Below are 27,764 nucleotides of genomic sequence, written 5' to 3'. Positions count from 1 at the left end.
ATAACGAATTTTTGTTTGGAGAATTCCAGCTGTTTTCATGATCTTTTCCTGCATCAAATTATGAAATTCACATGAGACTTGTGTCTTGCACATATATTCTGTCTATGTCTACGAGGATGGAGGAAACCGGGAAGTACGTGGATGTGTGGCTCTATACATTAATGGCATTTTCACATATCTGTATCTCATTATACAGTCAGCATATTAATGCCACAGCAATGCAGAGAGCTGGAAACCAATAAGACCTGACACACTGCGACCAAAACAACAGGATTGTCAACATGGAAGCACAACAGCTTGGAGCCTAAGTGTAGGGCTGCATATCTGCTGTATCTCAAAATGACAGAAAACCCCTTGATAAGATGACTATCATCTTACAAAATATATATCACATCCAAAGTTGTTTGCATGCATAATTACAGATGTGATTAGTTTATTGTGAAAAAATAAAATGAACTTATTGTATATATATATATAGTCATTGTGTGTGCCAGCTCTGGTCCATGTAAAGTGCAATTATGCGTTTCTTTCAAAACAATTACAGCGACAGACTGATGATGCAGAGGTGCAATAAAATAATAATTAAAAAAAAATGCTTAAATACTTTCCATCCAGTCATGATAAAGCATTTAACGCAGGACACAACACAGCGAGCACAAAACTTACCCTGAAGGTAAGATTTAAAAATGTAAAAGATGGCATGCCATTTTTTTTTTTCTGATTTTGTATCGCCATTAAAAGGCCTTTATGAAAGGAGCTGTAAAAAACAGCCTCCGCAAACTTGAAAGAATTGCAAAGACAGTATGTGTACATGGCTATTAAATCATCCTGTATTCTATTGTTGGGTGTTCATGTTATTGTGTCCACCCTCTCTAGGAAACTTATGTGCATTTCTGTGTCTGAGATGCTCCAGAATGGCGAAACAAATGTTCCTTTAGCCTTGGCTTTCACCAGTACCATGCTGCTCTCCTGTGTTGAACTTTAGGTACTGCAGACACTTCTGAATCATGTGGAGCTCAGAGACATGAAATTGGTTTGATAAGATTAGACAAAACATGTCTGAACAGCAACTTTAACAATGAAACTACATACTATGTGTTAGAAGGAACACATTTAGCTATTACTATGAGTAACCAACTCCATATGGCCATGTGACAAATGAATGACAAAAATCAATGTATGAATGGATAATCCTCCACCAATAATCACCTGAATTTCCCCTAGAGGATGAACATAGTAACTATCTAGCTATCTATGTAATAAAATGTATCAAAGAAATGAGCAAACACAAGCAGATGTGCTAGACAGGATCATGTCACTGATTTTACTACACTGCGCTATACCTTGCGTTACTGCTGGCCAATTCTCAAAGCTTAATTATAATCTTTATGTAGGTAGCCATTGTTCAGATTTAGTAGTGAGAGCCCCAGGGAACAAACTGTTTGTCTGCCTGGTGAGCACCACCACAATCACAAGGAGCTTACCTGGCACAATGCTCCAAGTTGCAGATACAGTAGGGTGTGACAGAACAGCTTGCTCATTTTATTCTATTCATCTTTTGCAACACAGGCACAACTAATGAGGCAGAGGGATGGACCTGAATAAAGACATTTCATTTCTTTTCATTTCAGACCCTTCATTTCAGGGGGGTTACAAGCTAAAGAGGTTAGGTAGCTGTACAAGAGTGGTGAAAAAACAGATTTGGACAAAATTCAAAATGGCCGAATATTGATCTAGACCCAAATGGGCATGGCTTACATGATAGATCATCTGCACCAGTGCATGTGAGTGGAGTGCATGCAAGCAGAGAATGCCATATTGGATGCAGTGCAGAGCATATAACAGTTGAATTGTCACCTTAGCTCCCCTGTTCACTCTGGTACCATGAGCTGGAAGCTGCTCTGCATTAGTGAATGAACAGATTATAGCGCACAATCGATGAGGGGAGACGCCACTCGGATCTTGCCTGCCCCACAGCTCCACACCTGCTCCCTGCCTGCACACAGCAAAAGAGAAGAGCTGCAGACTGATTACTCTGAGCAGCACATGCACGGGAATGAGTTAAAAAGCAATATAATTCTGCTGTAAAGTTGGGCATTTTAACATGAGGGCCTACAAAGCTTAACTTGCTTTTGGGGCAGTCATTCAAGGAACTACAGTTTTTGGCGCTTCCACACTGGCTTCATTTTTCAGCCTCAGAGGTTGCCACTTGCAGCTAAAATTCGCAATGTAAGGTATTTTACCTGAGTTAATCACCTGTGGGCTCCTCTTCAAGCAAAAGACTTTGCTAAGAAACCCAAAGCTATTTATATTTCCTTGCTTTTCCATGTTTGAGAAGGAGGGGGGGGGGACTATGTGTCTTTTCTGTAATGTAATGTTTGCTAGAAGCAGCACAGGTACACATATATTGAATATTGTTATTTCTGGTTACTTTATTAAGCCAATTGTATTATATGTGAACATTTATTTGGCCACAGTGTGTACATGTTGTTTATGTGTGTAGTGACCTACCCCACTGATGGTTCAGTCCACCACATTTAAATAAGGGTGGGTGTTAAGTTGACTGGAAATGGGAACTGTCTAAAAAAAGTGTATTTTATGCCTGGTCAAGGAAGCTATTTCACTGTTTGAAGGAAACAGGTCCGATTAAAAGAAATTATTTGTTCATTTATTTGTATTTTTTCTCTAATTTATTTATTTTTTGATAAGGGAATAATTACCTCCATTCCACACTCCTCCACAGTAGGTGGCAGTAATGCGCCTTAAGAATGGTTGTTGCTTGCCACAAAATCATCAGAAGAAGCATATAGAGTTTATTGACATTTGCATGAGTAAGAACAGGTACATTGGAATTCATTGTATTTTTATTGATTTTATTGATTTTCTGACCAGTGGTCTTCAGTGTTTTCACATCATCTTTTAGCGTCATCCTACCTTGCATGGAACCTCAATAGAGGTGATGCCAGAAGGTACCAGGCACTATCCACAACTTTTGTAAATGGAAAACCAGGCCAAGCGAGTTGAGTCGATCTGAGCTGGTACCCACACTGGGGCCATACAGATCTCTGCCAGAGCCTCCTCATTCATTCACTTTTTAAGTCCAACATGAAAAGCGATGCTAGCAACACATCACATTTCATAAAGACCTATATTTCAATCAATTCAATTCAATTGTTTTATTGTCATCTGTACAGATAAAAACAAGTTTCAACACGCAATGAAATTCAGGATAAAAAAAAAAGATAGATAGATAAATAGAAAAAGAAAGGAGATTAATAAACAGTAGCTATACAGTATACAGACAAGATTAAAAAAAAAATCTGTTTCTCATTATGAGCAATGGAGTCTGACATGACCAAAGAATTCCCTGGTAACACTTTTGGTTATTTCACAAGACAAATTGTGGTTTTGTTCTCACTCTTCTTACTGCTTTGAAGTGGAAATATATAACATTACATGTATTAGTCACTGAGGTTTTCTTACGTTGTCATCCCTGTCAATCACATCTGATCAAACCACACCCACACAGCCCAGATGAACTAGATTAGCTGAGTTTTGTATTGTTATGGTCGTATAAAATATTAACCTCCCCCCAAACTTTAACTTCTATTGCTGCTTATTTAGTCATGAAATATTCATTGTTAGAAATACTGAGTTTGTAGGGGCTTTGAAGAATTTAATTGAAGAAATAAAAGAATGGAAATATTTTAACTAAATGCTTTTCAGTCAACGCCAAAGAGTGTTTTCTTTTTTCTTTGCTGATCAGTGATGCACAGGTGTACTCCTGGACACTGTGACATCACAGCTGAGCGTGTGTACAGGTCAAACAAAGCACACCCAACCGCACCCATCTGTGGAGCTCTCAGAGAAAAAAGCAAGAGCATGAAGAGGAGACAACAACAGTAAAACACAGAGAAATTATTATTGCATATCACAATGTTTCTAAATGCTTGAAATGTGTTTTCCCATGCTCTTCCGGAATGAGCGACTCCCCGGCCCGTGACGTCATTTCGGGGGAGGGGCTGCGTGTTTTTATGGTTTATTTGCTCAATACCTCACTTCCTCGGCGGCTGCCATTGCTGTGCCGTGTGAGGGAAGAGGGGAGGGAGTGAGAGCCAGCAGAACGAGAGAGAAAAGGGGGAGGGAGTGACAGAGAAGAAGAAAGAAGAAAAGGTCAGCTGTCTGTGGAGGTAACAACTGTGAAGGGGGCATCCTAGCAGGAGGAAGTAAGCTAGGAGGCAGGCAGACCAGCAGCGGCTCCATGGCTCAGTCGGCTGCTAACGGTGTGGACCAGGATCTGGCCAGCAAGAGGCTGCACTCAAGGTAGGACCGTAGGGGAGGTACACGGGCAAACAGGGGGTGGGGGGTCAGTCCTGTAGCCTGTCCTTGAATGGCTGTCAAGAGTGGGATAAAAGAGGGAGCGGCTGGAGGGGCAGAGAGGAGGCAGAATAATAGAGAATAATAGCGCTGGCAGCTCGAGGCTGTGCTTACTAAGGAGGAGCCAGGCGGGCGGAACTTGAGCAGCCAGCTTTCACTGATTTAAAGCTCAAGACCCAGCCACAGTTTGAGCCGGAGACCAGCTCCAAAGCCTCATTCCTGGCTCGGGTCATTGCGCTGCTGTGGCTGGAATGTACAGACTGAGAGGAGCCTCGTGGATGTGAACCTACCAGGACTATAGCAAGGAGCGTATGTGGGCTGGTTGGACTGTACACATGGCTGTGGTTTAAACGTGCCAGGTGGGTGCAAAATCACTGAACACAGTATGCACAGGGTCAGGAGATCACACGGATGAAACGGGAACTCGGATGCACCAAGGCGTCGGTGCAGCAGTATTTGCGTTTTTATACTAAGTGTATATGTGACAGTCCACTTTCCATGTTTACGCAATGGTGCTGTGTTTCCTTGCCACGTGTATTATTGCGTTATTTGCATGCAAACATGCATGTCATGTATGAAGTCCTTCAGTGCCAGGCCCAAATGAGAACTCTCAATGGTTATATAATGTCTATAGATCTCATCTCATTGACAACTGGTGAACATAAGCACTATGCTTTTATACTGCTCAGTCCAAGGGCTCCACCTATTCAATGTTTTCTCTATGAATCAGTCACTTGCTTGTCAATAAACTGTTAGAAATTAGTGTAACATACCCATTATGACATATTCATATGAATGGTTTTATATGACAAAAACCCAAAGATATTCAGTTTACTGTGATATTTTACAAAGAAAAGCATCAAATCCTCACTTTTGAGAAGTTGAAATTTATTTGTGAGAAATGAACCAAAACGGTTGATAGATTGTGTAAAAACAAGTCGCACATTTGCTCAATTTTCTGCTCATCTTCTATCTGATTCATCAACTCATTATCTCCGCTCCACTTATTAATGCTTGATGGTTAGACTTAGTGGGCCATGGATCACTTTTATTCGTTAGTTGCCTTTGTGTCATTTCTAAGGTTTTTAGATCACTTCTGAGTTTGACAAATCTTTGAATATATTTTGAGAATTACTCATCACTTAACAGTAATTATATTAGAGTGCCCCCACACCTTTGTGTGTGAGTCAAATATTAATCAGACATACCACCCACAGATTGTGTTAAGACCTTTTTAATAAGTAATTATGCATGTAATAATTGCATGGCGACATTTTGCAAAGGACTGTTTTGAGTGGAATGCTATTCTCTCAAAGTTAATACGTTACTAGCGTGCTGTTTTGCTTATGGGGGACAGAAGTTATTTGTAATTGTGTATTACAGTAGTATCAAAGTATTTTAAGCATAATGTCTGCAGCTCTGCTGGTAAATTTTAATTACAAATTTTTCATTTAAACTGCTGAGTTGTGATGATTCATAAGCCCTACAAGGTTGTCAGGTCCTGGACAAGCACACACACACACACACACACACACACACACACACACACACACACACACACACACACACACACACACACAGAGTGACTTGCAGTAATGGTTATGATTATATGGCCAGGTCTACTGCGTGTGAATGCTGTCCCTCTATTTTACAAACAGATAAAGTCAATACATGACCTTTCTACAATGAGGGTTGTGGATATTTGTGTGTGTGTGTGTGTGTGTTTTGTCTGTAGATTCTAAGGACACACAGATGAGACACAGAGGGATATTATCTGTGGGTCTTTGTCAACAAACAGTTCATCTTAAAAAAAGCTTTTGCTTTGTTAGGCCTTTGGTTTCAGACATTAATTCTATTTATTGGGTATTGCCAAAATGAAAATAGTGTTACGGCTGTGGATTGTGGAGTATTTCAGTGCTTTAACTGTACTGTACTTGCATTGCATCAGATAGCTATTGTGTTCTCCCTACTTACACATCAAGTGCCAAGAACTGACAGAACATAGTAACTAGTAATGAAAAGGAGGTGTCACCTCATTGCAAGAAAATAAATGCCTGGCACTGGAAATGGAGATGTCATTAAATACCATATCAAGGATCTTAGGACTTACTCCTCAGGAAAAGAATAATTAGAATTTAAATTCACACATTGTTAAGCCAAATGCTGCAGCAAACAAACACTTTGTCAGTGACCACACTCTAAGAATACTACAGTTGGGGACTATTCTTCCCTAAATGTTATGTTGTTATTTCCTCTCTCTGTGACCATATTACATAAAGCTGCCTCATTAATGAATCACAGAAAAGGAAAAAAAATTGTGTTTCATAAGAGAATCAGACAAAAGAGGAAAGGAGACAGCTCTGCTCTAACTGAGGGAGACATGCACTGCAAGAGGAAAAAAAAAAAAACATTCCTAGAGAGTTTCTCTTTGGTTTCCCTGACAACTAGCCGTGGCACTCTGTAATTATGGCTGGATTACTACTCTGAGTTTCTTCACTACGCCAAGAATAATGGTGACAGTAGTGTAGAACCCTGAGTATGGAATAAGGATCCATGAATTAGGTAGGAGTGCCATTAAATACTTTTTTTCCCTCTTTTTTTTATAAAGTAATACATTTCAGTTTAAATACAGAATTAGGATTTAATTGGGTCAAATCTCATATTCAGGTTGTTGTTGTCTGAACTTGCACTAGGCTATTAATCACGGTTTATATATATTTTACGGGTTATTTATAGACACCTAACCCTAATAGATTTTTATTTCACATGCCTTTTACAGTTTTACCTTTCTCTGGCAGAAGAACATAAATACATTTTGATTCATTATTTGACAAAGCTTTACTGTTCTGTTATGCTGTTTTCCACTGAAATAACAAAACCTTAGACGCGGCATAGTTCAGATTACATACAGACTTCACTTTTTACCTCCCTAACTTACTTTGTGAAACCTATCCAATATGTTACATGTACTCTGTGCTGCCATGGTAACACCACTGGAGACTGTCTCTCTTAGACCACAGGCAGGCTATTATGGGATGAGTGTCTTCCAAACAGACCAATTAGAGTGGTAATCAGAGGAGAGAATGGCAGACTGTACTGCACAGATCCATTCTTACTCCAACCACAAGGATGACAAGAATGAAAGTCACTGTGAAAATCCTCTCATGGAGAATAATCCCTTTTTCGTGATGTTTATTTGCTTTGTCTCTCTTTATGTGCCCATGGATGTCTTTTCCTCACAGTTTTTCTTTTATCCATCTGTCAGTTAGCCCTCAAGCTAGCTCCCATGCAGTACTTTTACTACCTTCGATCAAGATGAGTGAGTTTGATTCTGTGGCATCTAACTTTATAACGGCACAGTTCAAGTTATTTAACCTTGTCGCCAGGCGTTTTTAAGGCTACACCCTTTTTCCACAATCTGTTTTACAATTCAGGGTTTTACAATTTGGTAGTTGTTTCCAGAGGCCCTTGCACCATCTGCAAGCAGCTGGTCTCAGTATCCATATGTCTCCCTCTTCATCTTTGTCTTTCCTCTGTAACAGCATGGATCAGCAGCTCTGTAGTTACCAGCTTCAACTTAACTCTAAGTTGAACTCTAAGTTGACATGAAGACACTGCACTGATGTCCTTGCAAAGCCTCAGCACCCACCTATCTATATATCCTACCTCCTTGAAACCTTGTTGCTCAGTCTGTATTCCTCCCATCAGGCACTGCACAAGACATAGTCCTTGCCAGTCATGAAAATTCTCTTCATGGCCATTTGTTTGTATTCTCCTTTTTTTTTGTCAGAAGCACTTTGCCTCTAGTTTGTCTGTGAGCTTCCTGTAGACAAGCTTAAACCTTGTGTGCAACATCGGGCTTGCTCAGCGCCATACCACTGGTGCAGATTTGAAGGAACAGAGTCTTTACACCTAATTGTTACTGGATTTAGTGTCTCCTACATCATGGATATGATTGCTTGTGCATGTGTCCTCTGTGATCTTTTGCAACTGCACTTGTACCGTTTATCCCTTGGGCTACTGCACCGAAGAGTTGGCAATCTACAACTTTTTGGGCCCTCCTTTGATGACTTCTTCAGACGTGGTTACTGCCCCATTTCGGGGCATTTTCCAACTGAAGGATTTCAGAGCTTGATGGTTTCTCCCAAGTGTTGCGGAAGTTGTTATTTTAACTCCATCTTGTTTAATGACTGCAAATTTTTCAAGTACTGTTATCTCCAGCGGTATACAGCTCCATCTACTTTGCAGAGTGATGACTTTTACTTTTACTGGCCAACCTGCGAAAACACGTTTAGAGTACTTTTGCCCCAGGGCTTGGATATGTTGCTCCAACAACAGCAAGAGCCATTTGTAATGAGCAGGGAAGACAAGCGAGTTCTCATAGGCCTTTTTCACAGAAGGTCTGACACAAGGATATGTCGTAAAGCAGGCAAAATATTGGGTTCTCTTAAGAGGAAGAAATGACTCCATTTATTCCAATATTGTGGTTATAAACTTCAAATGTATGTATGCATGTGGCAGGCATTTACATGCCATATCAAGCAATGCGCAGGTGCATTTGATAAAATGGTTTGTGGCTATAGTCTTGCATTGCATTCCATGAGAGGTATTTCACTGTAAGGACCTTGGTATTATGCATGCTGTCACATCAACCTTGCCATCGTTACAGTCATGGCAAGGTTGACTATACATGTATGATGTTTCCATAGTTTTTAATTGAGTCCACACAGGTGGCACAGCATGAGCAGCAAGTTTTGCAGAGCAGCAGCGGCTTCAGTGCTCCTCGTTTGTCTACACAGGATGCGTTTAGGCACCGCATTCATTGTGGGCCATCTGTGTGTTGGTAGTGTGAAAATAAGCACGTACAACGTTGCTTGTGGTTGTGTGGACACAAAGGACATTGGATGAGGGCCATCGTTTAATGTAGGTCATTGTTTATTTACAAGATCTACTGTACAAGAGTTGTCATCTATATATTTGGTTTTTTTTTTCTTTTTTTAAAAAGTGAAAATAATTTAACATGTATTGACACACAGTCTTGACATTTATAGGTCCCTTACCTCCTATTTACTCAAAGTCTTATTGACTGGTGACCTAATAATGTTTCTACCAGTGTCAGCAGATAGTTGGATTAGTCTGGGCCAATCCGTGCACTATGTGGTCTCTACCAAGGAGGTGCTCGTCCCTGGATTAGCGGTTGTCTTTCTCTCATCCTTCCTCCCTGTCTCTCATTGGGGCAGTGGTCGAGCTTAGAAGTATTGGACTCGCGTTGTCGTCTCCGACTGTCCTGCTATGGTCACCCAGAATGTTCCCTACACTACACCCTCCCTCTTTTAAAAGCGTGACAATGCAGAACAATGGATCTAGCTGTCACAGCTGAGGACAGGTTGAAGAGGATCAGATGAGGACATCTCAACTTCTTGATTTACACCCAGTTGGATCAATGAAACATGACCGCTGTAGACTTTTGAATCAACATGTTTTTGCTAAGAAACACAACTGTAACTGGAACTGCTCTTTAGTGGAATGTCCTACAATTCCCTCCTGGCTGGCTGGGCTATGGGAGTAGAGAGTTCACCATTCAGCATTTGGAACATTCTCGAGGACTTGAAAAGCAGATGTGATTCTTGGCTGGTCTGGATCTATGTGTAGAAATTCCAGTTGGACTGTGTCCAGGTTTTGCTGCAACTTTGCTCACATTGTGGATTCTTATGGAGCGATTCACTGGACAATAAAGACTGGGAAACTGTGCACACAGAAACTTCTAGCAGGAAATTTCATCTCAATTAGCTACATCAGCTGACATCACTAAAAGCCTCAGCATTGCATTATTAGCAATAAGTGTAGTGTTGGAATGAACTGCAATCTCTATGTGAAGAGCTTATTTCTCTTTTTTTGACAAAAGTCTTGTTAACCTTTGTCGTCATGGCATCTGAGCCTTGCCCTCTGACTGGCGCTGAGAGAGCAGTGTGTAGACTGGTCCACCATGGACCCCGACCTCAAGCTATGTTAAGGCCTTTACACTTGGAGCTACAGGTGTATGTGGACAAAACACGAACCAAACAAAAACACAGGTACTGCTACCCTGACAAGGACCACTTGTGTGGTCATTTTGATGCTTGGAAAGCAAGTTTTTTGCAAACCAAATTACCTTGGTGAGCACACTTACTCTAGATCAGGACAAGTTGAGAAACGTTTATCAGAAGATCAAATTGATAATATAAATTACTGTTAATTATCTGTTACAATAAGTTATTTTGATGCTGAAAAGTGCCAACGATTGCAATTACAGTTATGTTTTGGCAAGCAGGAAGACATTCGCATCTACATGCTCATATGACTGCAAAATGGCAACAAAATACAAAAGGCTTGTTTTGGGTGAATTCATAAAATATACTTCATCAAATTTAAGATGGCTAACATTACAAAGAAATATAGTGGTAGTTTGAGTGCAAGTGCCGGTGGTGGTGAATGTGGGAGTGGATAGAAAAAAGTAGATTCAATAAATAACTAAATATCCAGTATGAGTAGATAATAGATAACAAAGAAATACTTAATGTGAGAGGAGGAGTGTTGAGAAGTGGATGATGTGAAATGTTTACCGAATGAGCCCATTTTGAGTTTTTGACCTGCAGGTGGAATTACATATGGTTCACATCGCTTTGCTATACTTTTGAATGGTGCCATTTGTGAAACAGATTAGATTCAAGGATAATCCTTGCTTAACTCTACATTCTAGTACCTTATCTTGAATTTAGAGCTGCAACCACTTTGGCTGCTCTTTAGTTTATCCTGGATTATACAATGAATCTTGGGTGTATACTTTCTGGATACGACTCACTCGTGAGTCCTTATTGTGACTGTGCTCTGTATGTGCAGTTCATTTAAAAGGACCCTATGGTTGCACACTCTAGCCCCCATCAAATACCTTAGAATTTAATTGAAATGTCGCCTTAATGACAAAGAAATTGTCAATAGACAAAATGTTAATATTTCCTGAGTCAGCATCACTGATCCAGCAGTTGCCATGGTTGCCATCCAATGCATTGTAGAAGAGGTAGGAAGACCCCTCTTACTTAGCTTTTGATAGTTATTTCTGGAACATGTTGGTTCTTTCAGTTTCTTTCAGTTTAGCAATGTAAGGAAGCATAAACATACTTGGATATCATGTGTTGACTTGGGAATAACGAATATTATTGATTTGCTGAATTACTCTAATATTTGTTTTCATAGCATTACTATATACAAAAAGCATGGTTGATTTTGATATCATATATTCCAAATGTCTGGACAAGTCAGTAGATTTATCAGCCTGACATGAATAACCAATAAGTTGAGAGAGGTCTTAATAAATCAGATTTGATAAAACAGGCTGATATGAGCCATAATGAGTGAAGAGTGCAACACCTTTTCAAGGTGCCTCATCTTAAAGCCTTAGACTCAGTTGCTAAGGCAACAGTCCACAGGTATGGCTACAGAACTTGTTGTCATGGTGATACAGGCAATTTGTTCCTCACCATGAGAAGATGTTGCACGGCCACTGTGATAAGTGTTCATGTTACTATACATTGTACTATAAAACAAGGATTAGTGCTCCCATGTTAATGCTGTTTTCTGTCTTTCCCTGTATGGATGTGTAAACCTCTGTTTGCACCATTTAGGATGGAGGCCTCTTGCTTGGAGCTGGCCCTGGAAGGAGAGCGGTTGTGCAAGGCTGGGGACTTTAAAGGGGGGACAGCGTTTTTTGAGGCAGCAGTGCAGGTGGGCACAGAAGACCTGAAGACCCTCAGTGCCATCTACAGCCAGCTGGGCAATGCCTACTTTTACCTTAAAGAGTATGGCAAAGCCCTGGAATACCACAGACATGATCTTACTTTAGCCAGGTGAGAATTGTACCTTTTTAATAGCTGCTGCCTACTACATAGTTTAAAAGTCGGTGTTAAGTTCGCACTATTGTTTTAAGATGTTCAGGGGTTTGTGAGATGAGATGCTGGAACAAACTTTAATAGTAATATTTTGATTCAGTCGGATATTAGCTTCCTAATCCTTCCTAGATTCCTAATTTCATTGTACCACAATGGATGGATGGATGGATATAGCTGGTGGGAAAGAAGGGTGGGTCAAGTATTCAACTGTATTTTGGCGTAAAGCTTGAATGTTGTGAATTAATTCCAGCATTAAAAAATCAGATGAAACCCATTAAAGGTGTAGTTTGTGACGCACTGAATGCATATTTTTAGTTATTTGGCACTGACAGTGCACTGCAATAGAGCAGCTAATTTATGCAAGGTGTTCTACTCAGTGCCGAGCTGTTTAGCAGTGTGTTTGAACGATGTGCTAATGATGTTCAGACAGTCACAGAAGAGGGTTCCATTTACCATCCCTGACAGATTTTATTTGTAAGATACATCTGGGATTTCATTGTGTTGAGTTAGACAATGAAAATTCCAAGAAAAAGTGAGGGGACTTTGATATAGTAACAGTTAACATCTACCAGCTGCATATTTAGCTTGTATGACTAATCCGGACCCCTGCAGTGAGTGCAGCTGGTACTTCAGTAGGGAAGCAATCAAAGACCCAGGGGAGATTTACCTTGTTACATTACAGTCTCCCCAGGGCCACTGGGACCTGATCCTAGGAAGTAAGCAGCCAATTAAAAATTTACTGTACAGCATTTCCCAAATGAAACTTGTTATAGTACCTTAATGGCTGTCATCTCACTAAATGTAATAACTGCAGTCTTTGCTCCCACCACTGAACATCAAAAATGTCTTTATTTGCAGAACAATAGGAGACAGAATTGGAGAAGGAAAAGCCAGTGGCAACCTTGGTAACACATTAAAAGTGTTGGGGCGCTTTGATGAGGCCGTTGTGTGCTGTCAAAGACATCTGGATATTTCTCAAGAGCAGGGAGACAAGGTAACGTGCATGTTTTTTAACAGCATTTCCCCAAAAGGCCTGTTTATTTGCTCCTTAGACCACATGAAACCTGTCCCACAGAATCTTTATTTAGTATTTGAGACACAAATTACATGTATAATTACTAATGCTTTCAGGATATTATGCAAGGAGCATGTGGATGTCCAGATGCACACATATGAACTTCTGGAAAAAAAAAAAAAAAAATCAGTAGAGTAAAAAGAAATAAATCTTTGATCTACACACATATCTTGATGTCGGCTGAGAGATCTTTCAGCATCACTCTTTTTTTTAACCTCTCTTTTCTGTGTGTCTCTGTATTTTCCGGTTGTAGGTTGGAGAGGCCAGAGCACTGTACAACATAGGAAATGTGTTTCATGCAAAGGGCAAACAACATTTATGGGGCTGCACCCAGGAACCAGGGGACCTGCCTCCTGATGTCAGAGACACACTGCAAAGGGCTACTGGCTTTTATGAGTATGTATTGTCGACTAACGAAAGAATACACTGAGAGGCATGAATAGAAAATAAAGTGGCAGCCTAGACAAGTGAGCTAAACTGCATTTTGTGGTGTCAAAAGGGATTTCATCCAGAAAACTTGCATTAAAGTTACGTTAGAATGTTTTGCTTTTCTAAAGTTACACACAGAAATCTCATCTGTGCCTGCGTGGCACGTCTGGAATTATGTTTTCCTGCTATTTTTTACCTGCAACTTGTTCAGGTTTAATTAATGTAGGCGGAGAGCATCTGTGGGGGTAACAAAAGCTTTACTACTGCTTTTCCCACCGTTCATTGTTCAATTTATTCTCACAATCAACCCAGTCCCAGATGCTCACAAGCAACCCCACAGCATGCTGCCTCTGTGATACTTAACAGCCTGGATGCTGTGAGAATTGATGATAAGTTGTTGGTTTTAAACAGAATGTTACTTTACATTGTTGCTGAAGATTTCAGTTTACTTTCATCAGACCGCAGAATAATTTTCTCTGTACTCTCAGTAGTTCATATGCCTTCTGGCAAACCCCAGGCTCACGTCTGCCTCACTGTTAAAAGGGGTTTCTTGAAGCCATTGTGCCTCATAGCCCAGTTTTGTGAAATACTACACTATATACACTGTTGTCATGATGAAATCCTCCCTCAGGTCTAAAGAGTTCTGCAGTTGTGCCAGATTTGTGATTCATTTCTCAGTTTGGTTGAAACTTGTTCACTCACGTAATAAATATTATACACATCTTTTATCTTCAAGCCATTGTCTGTATTCTGTGAGCAATTCTTTGAACATCATAGTTTCTACTAGTTTTACATTTAAAGGAAATTGAATGCAGTTATTGTCAATTTGAAGTGACTCTGCAAGGAATCATATGCAAAATGAGAGCAACACATAACTGAGCTGAGGTCAGTTATGGTAGCAAAATGCAGAAAAAAGTCACTGTTTTAAGCGCTTTCTGAAGGTGCACTAGAAGAAGGCAACTCACTGGTGGGAAAGAAATGGGTATTGCCAAGTAAAACATAATAAACCTAATAATAAAGCTAATAGTTTAACAATGTAGCAGATTACATCAAAGTAAGAAACTGTCAAAGGTGAAAGAGAGGATTAATACATGACTACAAGCTTCATATTAAAGGCTCAATTAGTATTTTTTTTTCTATTATCATTTGCAAAAAAAAGAGTAATCCACAATTTATGTGATCATGCTTACATGCTGATTCTAAATTTGTGTGTGTACTCAATTTCTTTAGGATGAACTTGTGTTTGGTCAAAGAACTTGGAGACCGAGCTGCTCAGGGGAGGGCCTATGGGAACCTGGGCAACACCCACTATCTGCTGGGAAACTTTGTTGAAGCTATCAAGTTTCACCGTCAGGTGAGTTATTCAAGATGTTTACCAGCATCATACTAATACTGCTGGTGCCAGAACAGAACAGTGACCTTGCGTCACCAGACCAGCAGACCACTCTGCTTCAAACACAAGGTTGTTCACCTCAGAGCTATTCATAATTTTGTGGCTCACCATTTCCATAAACATTTCCTCTTGTTTTATATATAGTATGTTTGGTGTGGCTTGTCCAAAGCATCAACATACACATGAAGATGTGGTTTGGGGGTGTTTCGGTGGCTTGTGTTTTCCCGGAAGTGCCACATGATAAATTTGCAGGGCGTCATCGTAATTCTCTTCAGCCTCTTGTATCCGCTTCTGCTACGTGCAGCCCAGAAGCAAACAAGCGCTTACCACAAAATTTGAGTTACTGTTGCGTTGTGATCAAACATGTTTGCATGACTTGCCCTCTTAGCTGCAGTCAGACTACACTGCTGTTCATTTCATTGAAGGTGCATTTGCTTCTTGTTGAGAATAGGCCCAATTTGCCTATTCACAGACAGTTGATCCACCTCATGTTGTACCAACACAGTGTGCAGATATTGATGGCCTCTCACGGAGGAAAAATGACAGAAATCGGTTTCATGGTGAATCACTGGCAAGCATGGCTTCAGGCTTTCTCTCTCCCCATGATTGCTGTCACTATTTATTGTAAACCACTTGTTTCCTCCTGAGAGTAGCCAGTCTCTCCTCTCTTTCCCATTACAAATCTATCAGAGTGCCATGTAGGGGTGCATGCTGCTTTCAACGGGTATCACAGGAGCTGATTTGATGCACCACTGGTGCAGCAGTACATCTTTTCATGGACTCATGTGCCCAACTGCGCTTGCAACTTGAACTTGTAATAGCCTTTGCTTGTGCATTGAGTCAAAAAAGAAAAGTAAGGTATAAAGATGTGACAAGTTAAGAACAAGTTAACCCCCTTCCTTTAGGAGAAATAAGGATCAAAAGGATAAATTAGTCACACTCAAGAAAAGCTCTGATCACCTCAACAACCATATGCAACGATAATTAGACAAAAAAGAAGGCTTATATGATTCAGATCTTAATAGTGCCTAACTTTTTCTATTAAGTACAAGTCTGATTAGTGGTTTTGGGGCAATAATTAAAGAAAGACATGAGAAAATGTGTGGAGATATAAATCAAATATGAAGGAGAAGCTAATGTATGAAATCTTTATCAGAAATTTGAAAGAAACAGGAATAAAACATGTAAACATGTAATCTGTTTGACTCGTGGTGTTCCCCTTTTAACATGCTGCAAATTCACACCCCATAATTGACCCTTGTGCTCATTTTGATATCGTACTGTTCTCTCAAGATCTGACTCAAGAGCAGATTATTTCAGATAAATATTAGTGCAGTGAGAGAGGAAAAAAAGAGCATTTTAAGGTCTTAAATTAAGATTGGGCTGCGACAAGAGGAAGGCTGTTTCTCAGGAGCTGAGTTTGAGAATTATGCGAAAATGATCAAAATGTCATATTGATGTTAAACTGAGTTATGTGTAGGAGAAACAGGTTGGACAAGAAGCGCTCTTTCGAATCTTCCTTACCTCTGAGTTTAGCTGCTAAACTCAAGAGAGTGACGGAAAATGCTGTGTTCGTTCGGCTTGACTCGACTTTTCTGCTCTGTCATTCACAGCGATTGTCCATAGCCAAAGAATTTGGGGACAAAGCGGCAGAACGGCGAGCCTACAGTAACCTAGGCAATGCCCTGATATTCCTTGGTCAGTTCAACACAGCCACGGAGTATTACAGGTGAGGAAAGAGGGGAGCCTGACATCTAGTGGAGGAAAGGGGAAGTGAACTGACTTCTACAAAAGTGGAAATGCTACTGATGTTAAACTCGAATGTAATAAAAACAACTGTGAGGCATAACACGAGAATTCTCAGCACATGAAAGAAAATCTTTTCTCCTCCACCTCCCACACTGTCATCTTCACTATATCTCTCTGTTTCTATTTCTGTAGGAAGACTTTGCAACTGTCTAGGCAGCTGAGGGACCAGGTGATGGAGGCTCAGGCCTGTTACAGCCTTGGCAACACTTACACTCTTTTGCAGCAGTATGAGAGGGCCATAGACTACCACCTGAAACACCTCTACATAGCCCAGGAGCTCACTGATAGGTACACAGGACATTGGCAATGTCTAACTCATACACACTAACATACATGAGCGCAGGAATAGTTTAAAACATTTGACTGTATGTTCATGTCTCATTAGAGTCGGTGAGGGCCGTGCCTGCTGGAGTCTGGGAAATGCATACGTGTCTTTGGGGAACCACAAACAAGCTCTGCACTATGCCAGAAAGCACCTGGACATCTCTAAAGAAGTGAGACATTAAATGCACCTTTGGTAAAGTTAAGGGCCCCTTGCATCCAGCCTCATTTAACCCATCCATGCCTCTGCTCCCCACCTCTTCCTTTCTTCCTCAGATTGGAGACAGAAACGGGGAACTGACAGCCAGAATGAATGTGGAGCAGCTGATGGAAGCTCTGGGGGTCAATGAGAGTGACCTCTCACCCTCCAGTTCAGAGTTCGAGATGCAAGGTGACACTAAAAGTTCTGTTTTCCTTTTTATATGAGATGAAATGTGTCAGTTGGCTGTCATTTAAAAACAATACGATCATTTGCTTAGAATAACACCAGAAAAGCACGCACTATGCTAAACCATCGTACAAATACAACGTCCCCATGGAGTAATAATTTAGTTTGGACACAACACTTGGTCGTGTCAAGGGTGCACTGATTTTAGGTGTTCTGTAAATGATGTCAGTCTTTGTCATTTGTTGTGCTCTAGATTTTGCATAATGCAGAATGTTTGAATGTTTACACAGCCAAAGAAATGAGTGTTGTGACTGTGGAATGAAATGGTGACTCAACGAACCAAAGCTTCAACTTCACTTTGGGCCGTTGTTGTCTTCCCCACCAGCGTTATACATGCACTTAATGTAACCTGCTTTCTTTAATGTTGTGTAAGAAAGTTGTTTCCTCAGTCATGGCTGAGGAAAGGGTGCGGCGACCCAACTCTGCGTGTATTCCTGTTTTTTTTTGTGCATGTGTGTGTGTGTGTGTGTGTGTGTGTGTGTGTGTTTGAATGTGAATGTGAAACAGAGACCTTTCTGTTTGCTCTTTGCAAACCGTAGTTTGGGGAAGCTCTCCCATCCTACAGAATAGGGAACAAGAAATAACGACTAGAAAATCGCTTGTATCAGGAATTTTAAATGTAACAACTTGGTTGCAGGGGTTTAGTAAATTAAAATGTATCACCTTAGAATTACTGATAACAGACTTTAAAATCTATTTTTAAATAGGTTTTTTCGATTCTGCTCTTTTAACCTCAGTGCTAGACAGAAATAACGCGTGGGCTTGAGTGAGCTAACTGGAATACTGTATGTGTACACAAGGTGGCCATTTAAATGTAAAACTAACTTGAGGTGAGACAGACATAACAGGCCGACAGTGTCTGTGTTATGTCTGAACTGGGGCTAAATGTGACAGAAAGCAAAGGGTGTGTACATTTTTAGGGTAATGTGAAGATTCTTGTCTTTACCCCCAGTCTCAGGAAGACGGCTTGTTTTCAAAGCGACACTCAACTTCATTCCCCAAGTAGTAAAACTGATGATTATTATAGAGTAGATTCCCCTAAACTCACATTACTGGAACATACAAAATGAAGCTTAGAGAAACACTTTTTTTGCAGTTTTTATTTGTGCAGTCATCCTGGCTTTTGTGTGATGTTTGCATTCATGAACTCTCCTCTGGGCAGAAACTCACACCCATGTCCTACATTTCCCTCTCTGGTGCAGAGCTGGCAAACAGACTCTTATTCATATTGTTTGCTCAGTTGTCTGCCTAAACCGCACATCCACACCGAACGTCATGGGACCAATGCTTACATGACAGGCTGCTGCAGAGAAGGAAAACAGCCCCTCGCATGCTTGATTTGATTTTAGACTAAACTGTTGGAGAGTTTCTACAGTTGTGACTTTTTTTTGTAGTAATTGTCGGAGTAATGTTTATTTACTTATGTATTTTTTCTGTAGGAGCAAGACCCAAATTCACCAAGAGAAACAGCATGGACAGTGTAGAGCTGTGGAAGTACCCTTCAGATAAGGTGATTTCTCTTCCTCACATTCCAGTATGACACTCTAGAGACGAATGGGCCTGTAAATGTGACCCACACAGCTCTCTCCCCAAAGAGTTATCAATTCCACCCCGACAATATGTTCTTTTACTGCAGAATGGTGAGAACCAAGACTTGGAAAGTATACCCAGGAGATCCAAGAGCCAGCTGTCGCAGCCAGGTAGAAGAAAAGGCTATCCAGATAGTCAGTCATCAGATGAAAGGCCGTGGTTGGACTCTCCTGTCGACACTGATGACATCACTGTTCAAGTCCCGCCTCCAGTGCCAGTGAGTAGCCATAGCTTTATTTTCTTATTAGCGTCTTACTCTAACCCTATTATGTTCCTTATGTGGTGCCAGGTGTGAGTGTATCTCCAGACAGAGCTAAGCCAACTGACCGGTGGTAGTAGCTGCATATTTACCATACAGATATAAGAGTGGTGTCAACCTTTTCATCTAACTCTCACCAGGAAGGCGTATTTACCAAAATGCTGAGCTATGCCTTTGAATTTTCTTTTAAACACCTATTTTTTTAGCCTGAAGTGTTGCATATCATCCTATTCTGAAATGATTTCCCCACATCTTTTAATAATTTGGAATTGTTAATTTGTTGAGTCTTAAGTTTTGCACTCTCCGACACCACACACACAAAAAAAGTCAAAGGATAAAGCATCAAATCTTCACTGCTCAAAAAAATTAAGAGAACACTTAAAATCACACATCGGATCTCGATGAAAACTACGTAATCAAGATCAAAATCTTCACTGTACATTGTTTAATTCGTTGAGAACAAAATTACATATCAAACGAAAATCACTAACCGCTTGAGGGCTGGATTCAAAATCACAGACAAAAACGTAAAATGATCCAACTTGTGTGAATTTCATCACGACAACACGTGACTCAGTAATGTGATTGGCCCCCCACGTACGTTTTTTTGCGATGGCACGTATGGATGTATCATCCTGGAGGAGCTGGACTACCTGTGCACCCTGAATGGGCTGCAGGTAACGCTACCATCATCATACTACCAGCAGTGACAAGGACGCTAGCAAAACACGAAACCAGAGAAGAATCGGTCAGGAAGGATAAGGAGCAATTGTCTGTGGCCACCACCTGCAAAACCCCTTTTTTGGGGTTGTCTTGCTGTTGCTTCTCCAGCGCACCTGTTGTCACTTTCATTTGCACCAAAACAAACTGATTTACAATCGCTCATGCTTCCATACTAGACAGATTGGTATCCCTGAAGTTTAATTGACTTGGTGTTATACTGCGATGATTAAGTGTTTCCTTATTTTTTTGATCAGTGTAGGTATCTTCCTCTTAAGGTCTAGATGAAAACTTGCTGAGGCTCTGAAATTTATTGCATGCCTGAGAGTATTAAGCATCCCACCAAAATGTGTAATATCAGTCCCTTGTTCACATTTGCTGCGAATTGAAGATATGCCCACCTTTTTAGTAAAATACTAAGGGCCAGTCATAGGGGACAAATGAGAAGAGGAACTTTATTTTATTTTGCATTTTCAGAATCAAGTCAAAGCGCTGCAAACAAAGTTAAACTTTCACTTTAGCGCTAGACAAGGGAAAGGGTAAGTCAGAGGAGAATTAGGAGGATTTTGAGACTAAAGTTGAAATGCTGAGAATACAATTAAACATTTTAGAATTAAGTTGAAATGCCATTTCGAGAATAAAGCCAAAATGCCAAGAATGCAGCGAACTCCATCAAACCACGATGGACCACAGAGCTGCCAGAGTGTGTACATCCTTGGAGTGTCAATGTGAGTTTCTGAAGTTGTGCAGCTGCATAACTGATTGCTGTATCATATAAATAACATAAAGCCTATTCTTTGGACCTTATTTTCATCAAACTAAACAAAAAAAACCATCCTCTTATTTATTTTTCCTTACGCCTTCATGCTGAATGAAATATGGCTTTAATTTTTCCCACAGAAAGCATCAAAGGGGGCTGAAATTCTGACTTCACTTAACTACTTTTTCCTTTCTTGTCTGTTCATCCCCTGTCTAAAGTGTCTTCAGGGCTTCTGCTTTAAAGAGAAAATGAGAGAAATGAGAGATTAAATTGGGAACATTTGCCTTAATTTCCCATGAGCTTATACAATATGATGTAAGGAGTCAGACACAGTGTAAAGGTGTCTTCTCATTAAATGCCAACACTGCTCCATTTGCTGTGAACTAGATTCTTAATGAAGATGCCATTTTGCAGCTGTTGTATCCCTAAAATTCAGTGTCCCCTCAGCACCTAATCATGCCTTGTTTCTGTGACAGTGCTAATTGTTGTAATCAGCAACTAATATGCTGGAAAAAAGTGAAAATTGCGGGGCTGCATGATAATACTTCATCACAAGGTCCTAGAAATAGCACCCAGAGCTAAATGTTAGTAATCCTGCTGACACTGTAGCACACCCTTTTTCAAGTCTGACAGTTGTGTATCGGTGAACTCTTTCCTAGAGCTAGAAATCAGAGAGAAGGCCACCTTATGATGTCTCGAAGATGTATCGTCAGGGGAAAATGGAAAGTGCACCAACTTTGGGGAAGCATCAATTGAATAGTTTAGCTTTCAGAATGAAGTTCACATTCTAGTCTAGTCTCCAAATATCTCATTGGTCAACAATAGTGTCAGTTCCTTATTTGTTGGCAGTAGAGCAGTTCAGCATAACTCCATTATTTCATTGCTTTTTGCTTGCTGATTTGATCTGGAGCTTTTGACCACATATCAAACACATATAACAGTATTTAAATTTTACAACTACAGTAAATTTGTTATATGTATGCATTGTTAGCTGACACCCTTGAAGTCGCCCTTGCAAATACACCGTACAGGGAGGCATTCTGCAGAGGTGACAGAGGTTAATTCCTGTGTTCCTAGGTTATGATTGGTTGGTTGATTGGTTTTTAGCTTTAAGTGGTTCACTCCCGTACAGGCCAATTAGCCAATTCACGAGCGTGTTTCAAGTGTAATTTTTAATTTTCGTCAGACATTCTTTAATTTTTTCAGCAGTAATTAAAGCACATAGGTATGATATGATCATGTCTTTTATTGTGCCCCACTCACACACTCGCTCCCCCCCCTGCTCTGCTCTGTCACACACAACTTAATTTCCCTACATCTCTCACTCGCTTCCTCCCCTTTTTTCCTTTTTCTGTCATCCTCATCACGTGTCCCTTTCTCCCTTGTTCTGTCCCTTTGGCCTACTTGATTAATTGGACAATACAGAGAGGGAGGTGAGGACATCCGCACAGAGACCATGGGCCGGACGGAGCTATAAGTGACGGAGCTGATTAGTGTGCAAAGAGCCAGTAAATAATCACATGGAGGATTGCTTTTACGTGCATGTTAAAATCATTCATTTCGAATGGTAAATTATCATGTGTCATGTGAAGAATTGCGTGTCAGTGCTGACACTGGTGGCTCTTGTCATTTGAGGGTAGTTGATCTCTGCTGGATGCCACCGGTGGCATGCAATTTACTCATGACTGTACCCCCAACCCATCTTTCCACCCCCTTTCTCCCCTTTCCTCTTTGTCTCCCCCTCCCAGCCCCCCCATCCCTCTCTGCTGATAATGTGACCTTGATCACAGAACTGCTACTCTCCCCACAGGGTCAACCCTCATCCCCCAACCCCACCCTCCCGCTTCCCATAATGAGTTGTTTTCCCACAGTGGGTGAACAGGACAAAAATGGCCTGCAGGAGAGCCGCAGAGAGAGAGAGAGAGAGAGAGAGAGAGAGGATGGTGGACATTCAAAGGAGGCTGGAATAGAGGGATACAGGAGGGAGGAGAAGAAATTAGAGGGAGGGAGTGGAGTACAGCGGGGGGCTAGTGAGAGAGAGAGAGAGAGAGAGAGAGAGATGTAAAGCGGTGGGTGTCAGTAAGGGAGAAGGAGATGTGAGCCACACATGTGGACAGAGCGAGAGAGAAAGAGAGCTCAGAGAGCCATGAGAGAGAGAGTGGGATAGAAAGAGGACAAAGACAAGGTGCTGCTGGTAAGATGTTTCGCTCATGTTTTGCAGCTGGAGTAGCGTGGGGCACAGGATCCCCACGCTTTTTGACATGTGATTGCGTGTGGATTTGCACTTTGTAGCTTTACTGTGTGTGTGTGTGTGTAAATATTCCACTCTGCCTTTCAGGGAGTTGATGCAGTTTAAGTAAGGAACTTTTTTTATGATAAATCGTAAACGTTTTGTCTTCGTCTGTTTCATCTTCTCTGATCTTCCTATATTATATTCAAATACGAGATTCCTAGAGTAGGGCTGAGTTGAGTGACTATGACCTACTTCACATCTTGCTGTAAGGTGAAGTAATTTTTGATACATCCACTAGTTGGTGGTAAAGTCGTATCTTCTTATCTTATTTCTTCTAATTAATTCTTCATGTATTTTTTTTTTAAATTGTATTCATCCTATGTATATTTTATGTAGCAGATTACAGTAACTCTTATGGTGATTAGTGTTCATGCTTAAATAAGTGGCTTTTTCAAGCAATTTCAGCACAGGTAGCTTCAATTGAACTAACTGAAAATTAATTTTAAACTCATTGGCTCATTTTAAAGTTGTGGCCACAGCCTGTATTATGGAGATTTTAACTCCTTACTTTGAGATAAATGGTGATATTGGTAAAACTCTCTATTTTAACAGTTTTAAAATGAAATAAAAAATATTGGGAAAATGTTCCAAGAGGCAGTTCTTTGTAACAGTCTGTGTTACGAATTTGAGAGGATTCCAGTTTTTACTCTTCGTAAACCTTATTCTTAGAATATTTGTAAGGATCTATTGTACTTTTAGTTTGCTGTTTTGTTCAAAGCTTTTTTTTATGATATTATTTTTGCTTCTATCTGGCAGTTTCTTGTCAGATGATTTCTCAGTTGACTAGCAGCTTATTTTTTTTATTTTGGTTATCATGTACGACCCATTTTAACGATGCTGTCCACTAGATCACTTCTCATTCTGTACCATCACATTGCAGTCTGATTCAAAGCCAAAACATTTTCCATGTATGCACTATCCACTTGAGTAAAGCAAAGCTTAAACCCGCCGTGCAGCAACACTGAGAGAGCGAGCGTCATTCAGTGTGTTGTGAGCGAGCACCTCTTGGTGTTATCTCAAAACAAACAATGGAAGTAGCATTGCCAAAGGCTGAGTAGCATGTGAGGGTGGAAAACAGAAATGGCATTCAGTCAGTCAGTGATCAAATCATTGATCGGCGGATCATTGATTAGAGCTATACGCTCCTTTCCAGCACTGCCAACTGACTGTGAAACCAAGGGCTGTTTGTTTCCTCTGTTAAACACCAACAAAGTTTAAACTAATGAAAATTTTTTACAATAAATTGTCACCTTTTCCTCATTAGGGCCAAACGACTTAATAAACCAACAGTCCAACTAGCAAAGTGACAGTACATATATCAATATTCCATCATGTTATAATTGTAACCGATCCACATGCATAAGCACAGCACAGTCGATGGCAGCTGTAGCTACATCTGTTACTCTTTCCGTCTGGTTTTGCAGGGTACCACCATGTGGGCCATTTTACTTCAACACAAAAGGGTTGTGTATTTTTACATTACATTTTATGAGATTGTACCACCTTCAGTATCTAGGACAAGGTACTCTCACCAGGAAGGCCTTCCCATGTGAGTTAATTAGATTATTTTTGTCTGCCATCTTGAGTCGAGCATCTAGTAAAAGTGAAATAAACTCTCTGACCACGTCAAGATGGAAGGAATTCCAGTTAAAGTAAATAAGCATACAGTAGAATTTCAAGAGTCAATCTTTGTCTATTTGTTTGACCAACTTGTCATTTAATCTTTCAGAAGCTGGGCCGCGACCCCTCCGATGAAGACTGCTTCTTTGACCTCCTTAGTAAGTTCCAGAGCAGCCGCATGGATGACCAGCGCTGCCATCTCGATGATCCACAGAATGGAGACAACGGAGAAGGTGCTGCGAACTCCATGCCACCCCTGAACGAGATGATCGGTTAGAACAGTGTTTACATACCTGCGTGCTCAATTTTAAAAACACCTCTACACTTCTCTCCTCTCCTCTTCGCTCCTCTCCCTTCTAGATCCTGCAACTACCACTTCCCCGCAGACCGAGGAGCTGTTTGATTTGATTGCTAGCTCTCAGAGCCGCCGTCTAGATGACCAGCGGGTTAATGTTGGTAACCTTCCAGGCCTGAGGATCACCCATAACAATCTGGGACACCTGGTGGGTGAGGGGGATCATCAAGAACCCAGCGATGACTTCTTCAACATGCTTATCAAGTGCCAGGTACGGCCGTAACTCCCACTTTGACTAAAGTCTTCATTATTAATCTTATAGACTTTAGGGATTATTGTGTCTTTTTCCTTTACTACATATCAAGCATGGATTTAGTTGTGTTGTGTCACATGTGCCTCTACACACTAAATGTTTTCATCTTTCTCACTGTAGTCCTCAAGGATTGATGATCAGCGGTGCTCCCCACCAGAGGCAGGCCCCCATGCCCCCACAGTGCCTGATGAAGACTTCTTCAGTCTAATCCAGAGGGTGCAGGCCAAGCGTATGGACGAGCAGCGTGTCCAGCTGCCCACAGACGACCAGGACAGCCCTCAGTCCCCTGATCAAGAGCCACCGGGTGGTTTTTCCAGCTAGGACTTGGTGAATAATGCTGCACAACTTCACGTCAAAGAAGATAAAAGCAGAAGAAATGGGGGAAAAAAAGGATGAGCCAACATTTAAAGACAGCACCCAAGGGTGAACTAACAAGATTTTAATCACAAGACAAATTCCATGTGCAATAGGTGGTGCCCTGTCAAGTGTTGCTCGATGTATTATGTTCTAAATGTGTGTAAATATAACCGGAAAACAAGCAGAGTTTAAGCTTGGTTGTGTGGGGACGAAGGAAATAAGTTTGGAGTAACATGATAACAACAAACATGAAATATGTACTTAATCCAATGCCTTAATCAGCATTTTTTCAGACTCAAGATTGTATTCCTTAGTGTCAGCTGTGTGTTGTAGAAGCACATGATGGACATACAGCGTAACATGGACGGTTAATGTGGAGACCTTCAGCATGAGTTGTGGAAATCACAAAGATTTACTGATGAAAACACAAGATGTATAAAACCACACACATATATACATTCATTTATATATATGTATATCTACATATAGAGATTTATCAATAGATATACATATATATTATCATTGGTGCTTTTATCATTCAATTTTCGTGGTTCCCCAGCTTTTAGAAGCAGAAACAGTATTAGGGACGTCCATCCAGTGTTAAACAAACTGCTTTAATCAGTTTTTTCCACTCACACATTTCATTTCTTCTGAATTAGACAACATGATATACTTCATATAAATTGACTAAATATGACTTTCAACATGAAAGTTATTCATGTGCATTTATGCATTCATAAAATGCATCTCTTCACACAGTCTGCAGTAACTGGGGTTACTGGGAAATGATACAAAATAGCTGCTTCTTTTCTAGATTCAAGATTAAAGTCGTGTGATAATTCAAGCTCCAGTTTATGTTTCTGCTTAGCTTTTAATGCTTAGTAATGCTATCTGCTGCCCGTAATGTTCTCAACATCTGATAACAGACTACTGCTTACTGCCATTATTATCATTACTTAAAATAGAACTAGAGGTGGGTAGATATTTTGAAGAATCTAATACCATAAACAATATTGAAGCACTAGTCCAAGGCTGTGCTACTAATGTGCTGCCATCTTGTGGTCAAAACCTTGTATTAATACGGAGTGCAGTCCATTAAGGATACAAAGCACTGCCCACTCTTGAATATTTCTAGGACAACATTGTCAGCACAATACTGCCATGCACTTCAAAGTATGATGATTCTGAGAACTTTCCTCTGGTGTCAGCAACAACATTTTGCCAACTCATACCATGAATGCGGCGATCGTTGCAAATAATTTCATCAGGTATCATTTCATTCGGTGTATGATCAATATCAGATAGAGCCCGCAGTGCACATCTGTCCGTTTGTTGCTATGTAAGTTCCAGAATCAGCAAGAGAGGTACAAGCTGTAGAAACTGAATTTTAATTAGCTGCAACTTTGAAATATTTTGCTGTACAGAGCATCTGTATAATGGTACTGTAGAAAAAGTCTCTGACCATACCTATGGGCTTGCTTTGTATTCAAAGGTAGTGCATACCTCATTTTTGTACCTCAAGGCTTATGAATCTTCGAGATATTCTGAACCAGGAAGTCCAAGTTCACAGCGGTTATGCCTGATTCATCTCTCTTTGATAAACAACACATTGGGAGCTAAAGTTAATATTTTCTTTTTCAGTTTTTTGTGAATTAACATTTTTAGAAAGTACCTGGTACGCTTCTATTTGTCTCTGCCATAATTTGTACATATAAATATATTTTGTATTTATGTTCCATTTGAGGACATGAATATGTCCCTTCATGCTTTTAATAAAATG

The 27,764-nt window shown here is 40.5% G+C and overlaps 1 protein-coding gene across 2 annotated transcripts; it reads left to right on the top strand.

Annotated features, from left to right (window-relative positions):
- The first annotated feature begins 4,089 nt into the window (after positions 1-4,089).
- gpsm1b (G protein signaling modulator 1b) lies at positions 4,090-27,764 on the top strand. Of its 2 annotated transcripts, none has more exons than XM_070850813.1 (14): positions 4,090-4,323; positions 12,039-12,260; positions 13,161-13,296; positions 13,631-13,773; positions 15,037-15,160; positions 16,813-16,928; positions 17,141-17,296; positions 17,394-17,502; positions 17,606-17,720; positions 19,217-19,287; positions 19,414-19,584; positions 25,129-25,252; positions 25,380-25,585; positions 25,748-27,764. In XM_070850813.1, exons 1-14 carry the CDS (start codon positions 4,262-4,264, stop codon positions 25,946-25,948), a joined length of 1,956 nt encoding a protein of 651 aa, XP_070706914.1. In that variant the 5' UTR covers positions 4,090-4,261; the 3' UTR covers positions 25,949-27,764. The 2 variants fall into 2 exon arrangements, with proteins under 2 accessions (XP_070706914.1, XP_070706913.1); XM_070850812.1 differs by having other exon boundaries at positions 25,129-25,291.

Source organism: Pempheris klunzingeri, chromosome 19, assembly GCF_042242105.1.
Source record: "Pempheris klunzingeri isolate RE-2024b chromosome 19, fPemKlu1.hap1, whole genome shotgun sequence".
In the NCBI taxonomy this organism is placed as follows: Eukaryota; Metazoa; Chordata; class Actinopteri; order Acropomatiformes; family Pempheridae; genus Pempheris; species Pempheris klunzingeri.
Note: the sequence above shows the minus strand (reverse complement) of the source record. Positions and strands in the feature narration are given on the sequence as shown.

What these genes read in the sequence shown, in the direction of transcription:
- gpsm1b (XM_070850812.1), top strand. Translation starts at nt 4,262, where the DNA reads ATGGCTCAGTCGGCTGCTAACGGTGTGGACCAGGATCTGGCCAGCAAG. An exon ending in CTATCAAGTTTCACCGTCAG is followed by an intron (nt 15,161 to 16,812) that starts GTGAGTTATTCA and finishes TGTCATTCACAG; the next exon opens with CGATTGTCCATAGCCAAAGA. An exon ending in ACAGCCACGGAGTATTACAG is followed by an intron (nt 16,929 to 17,140) that starts GTGAGGAAAGAG and finishes CTATTTCTGTAG; the next exon opens with GAAGACTTTGCAACTGTCTA.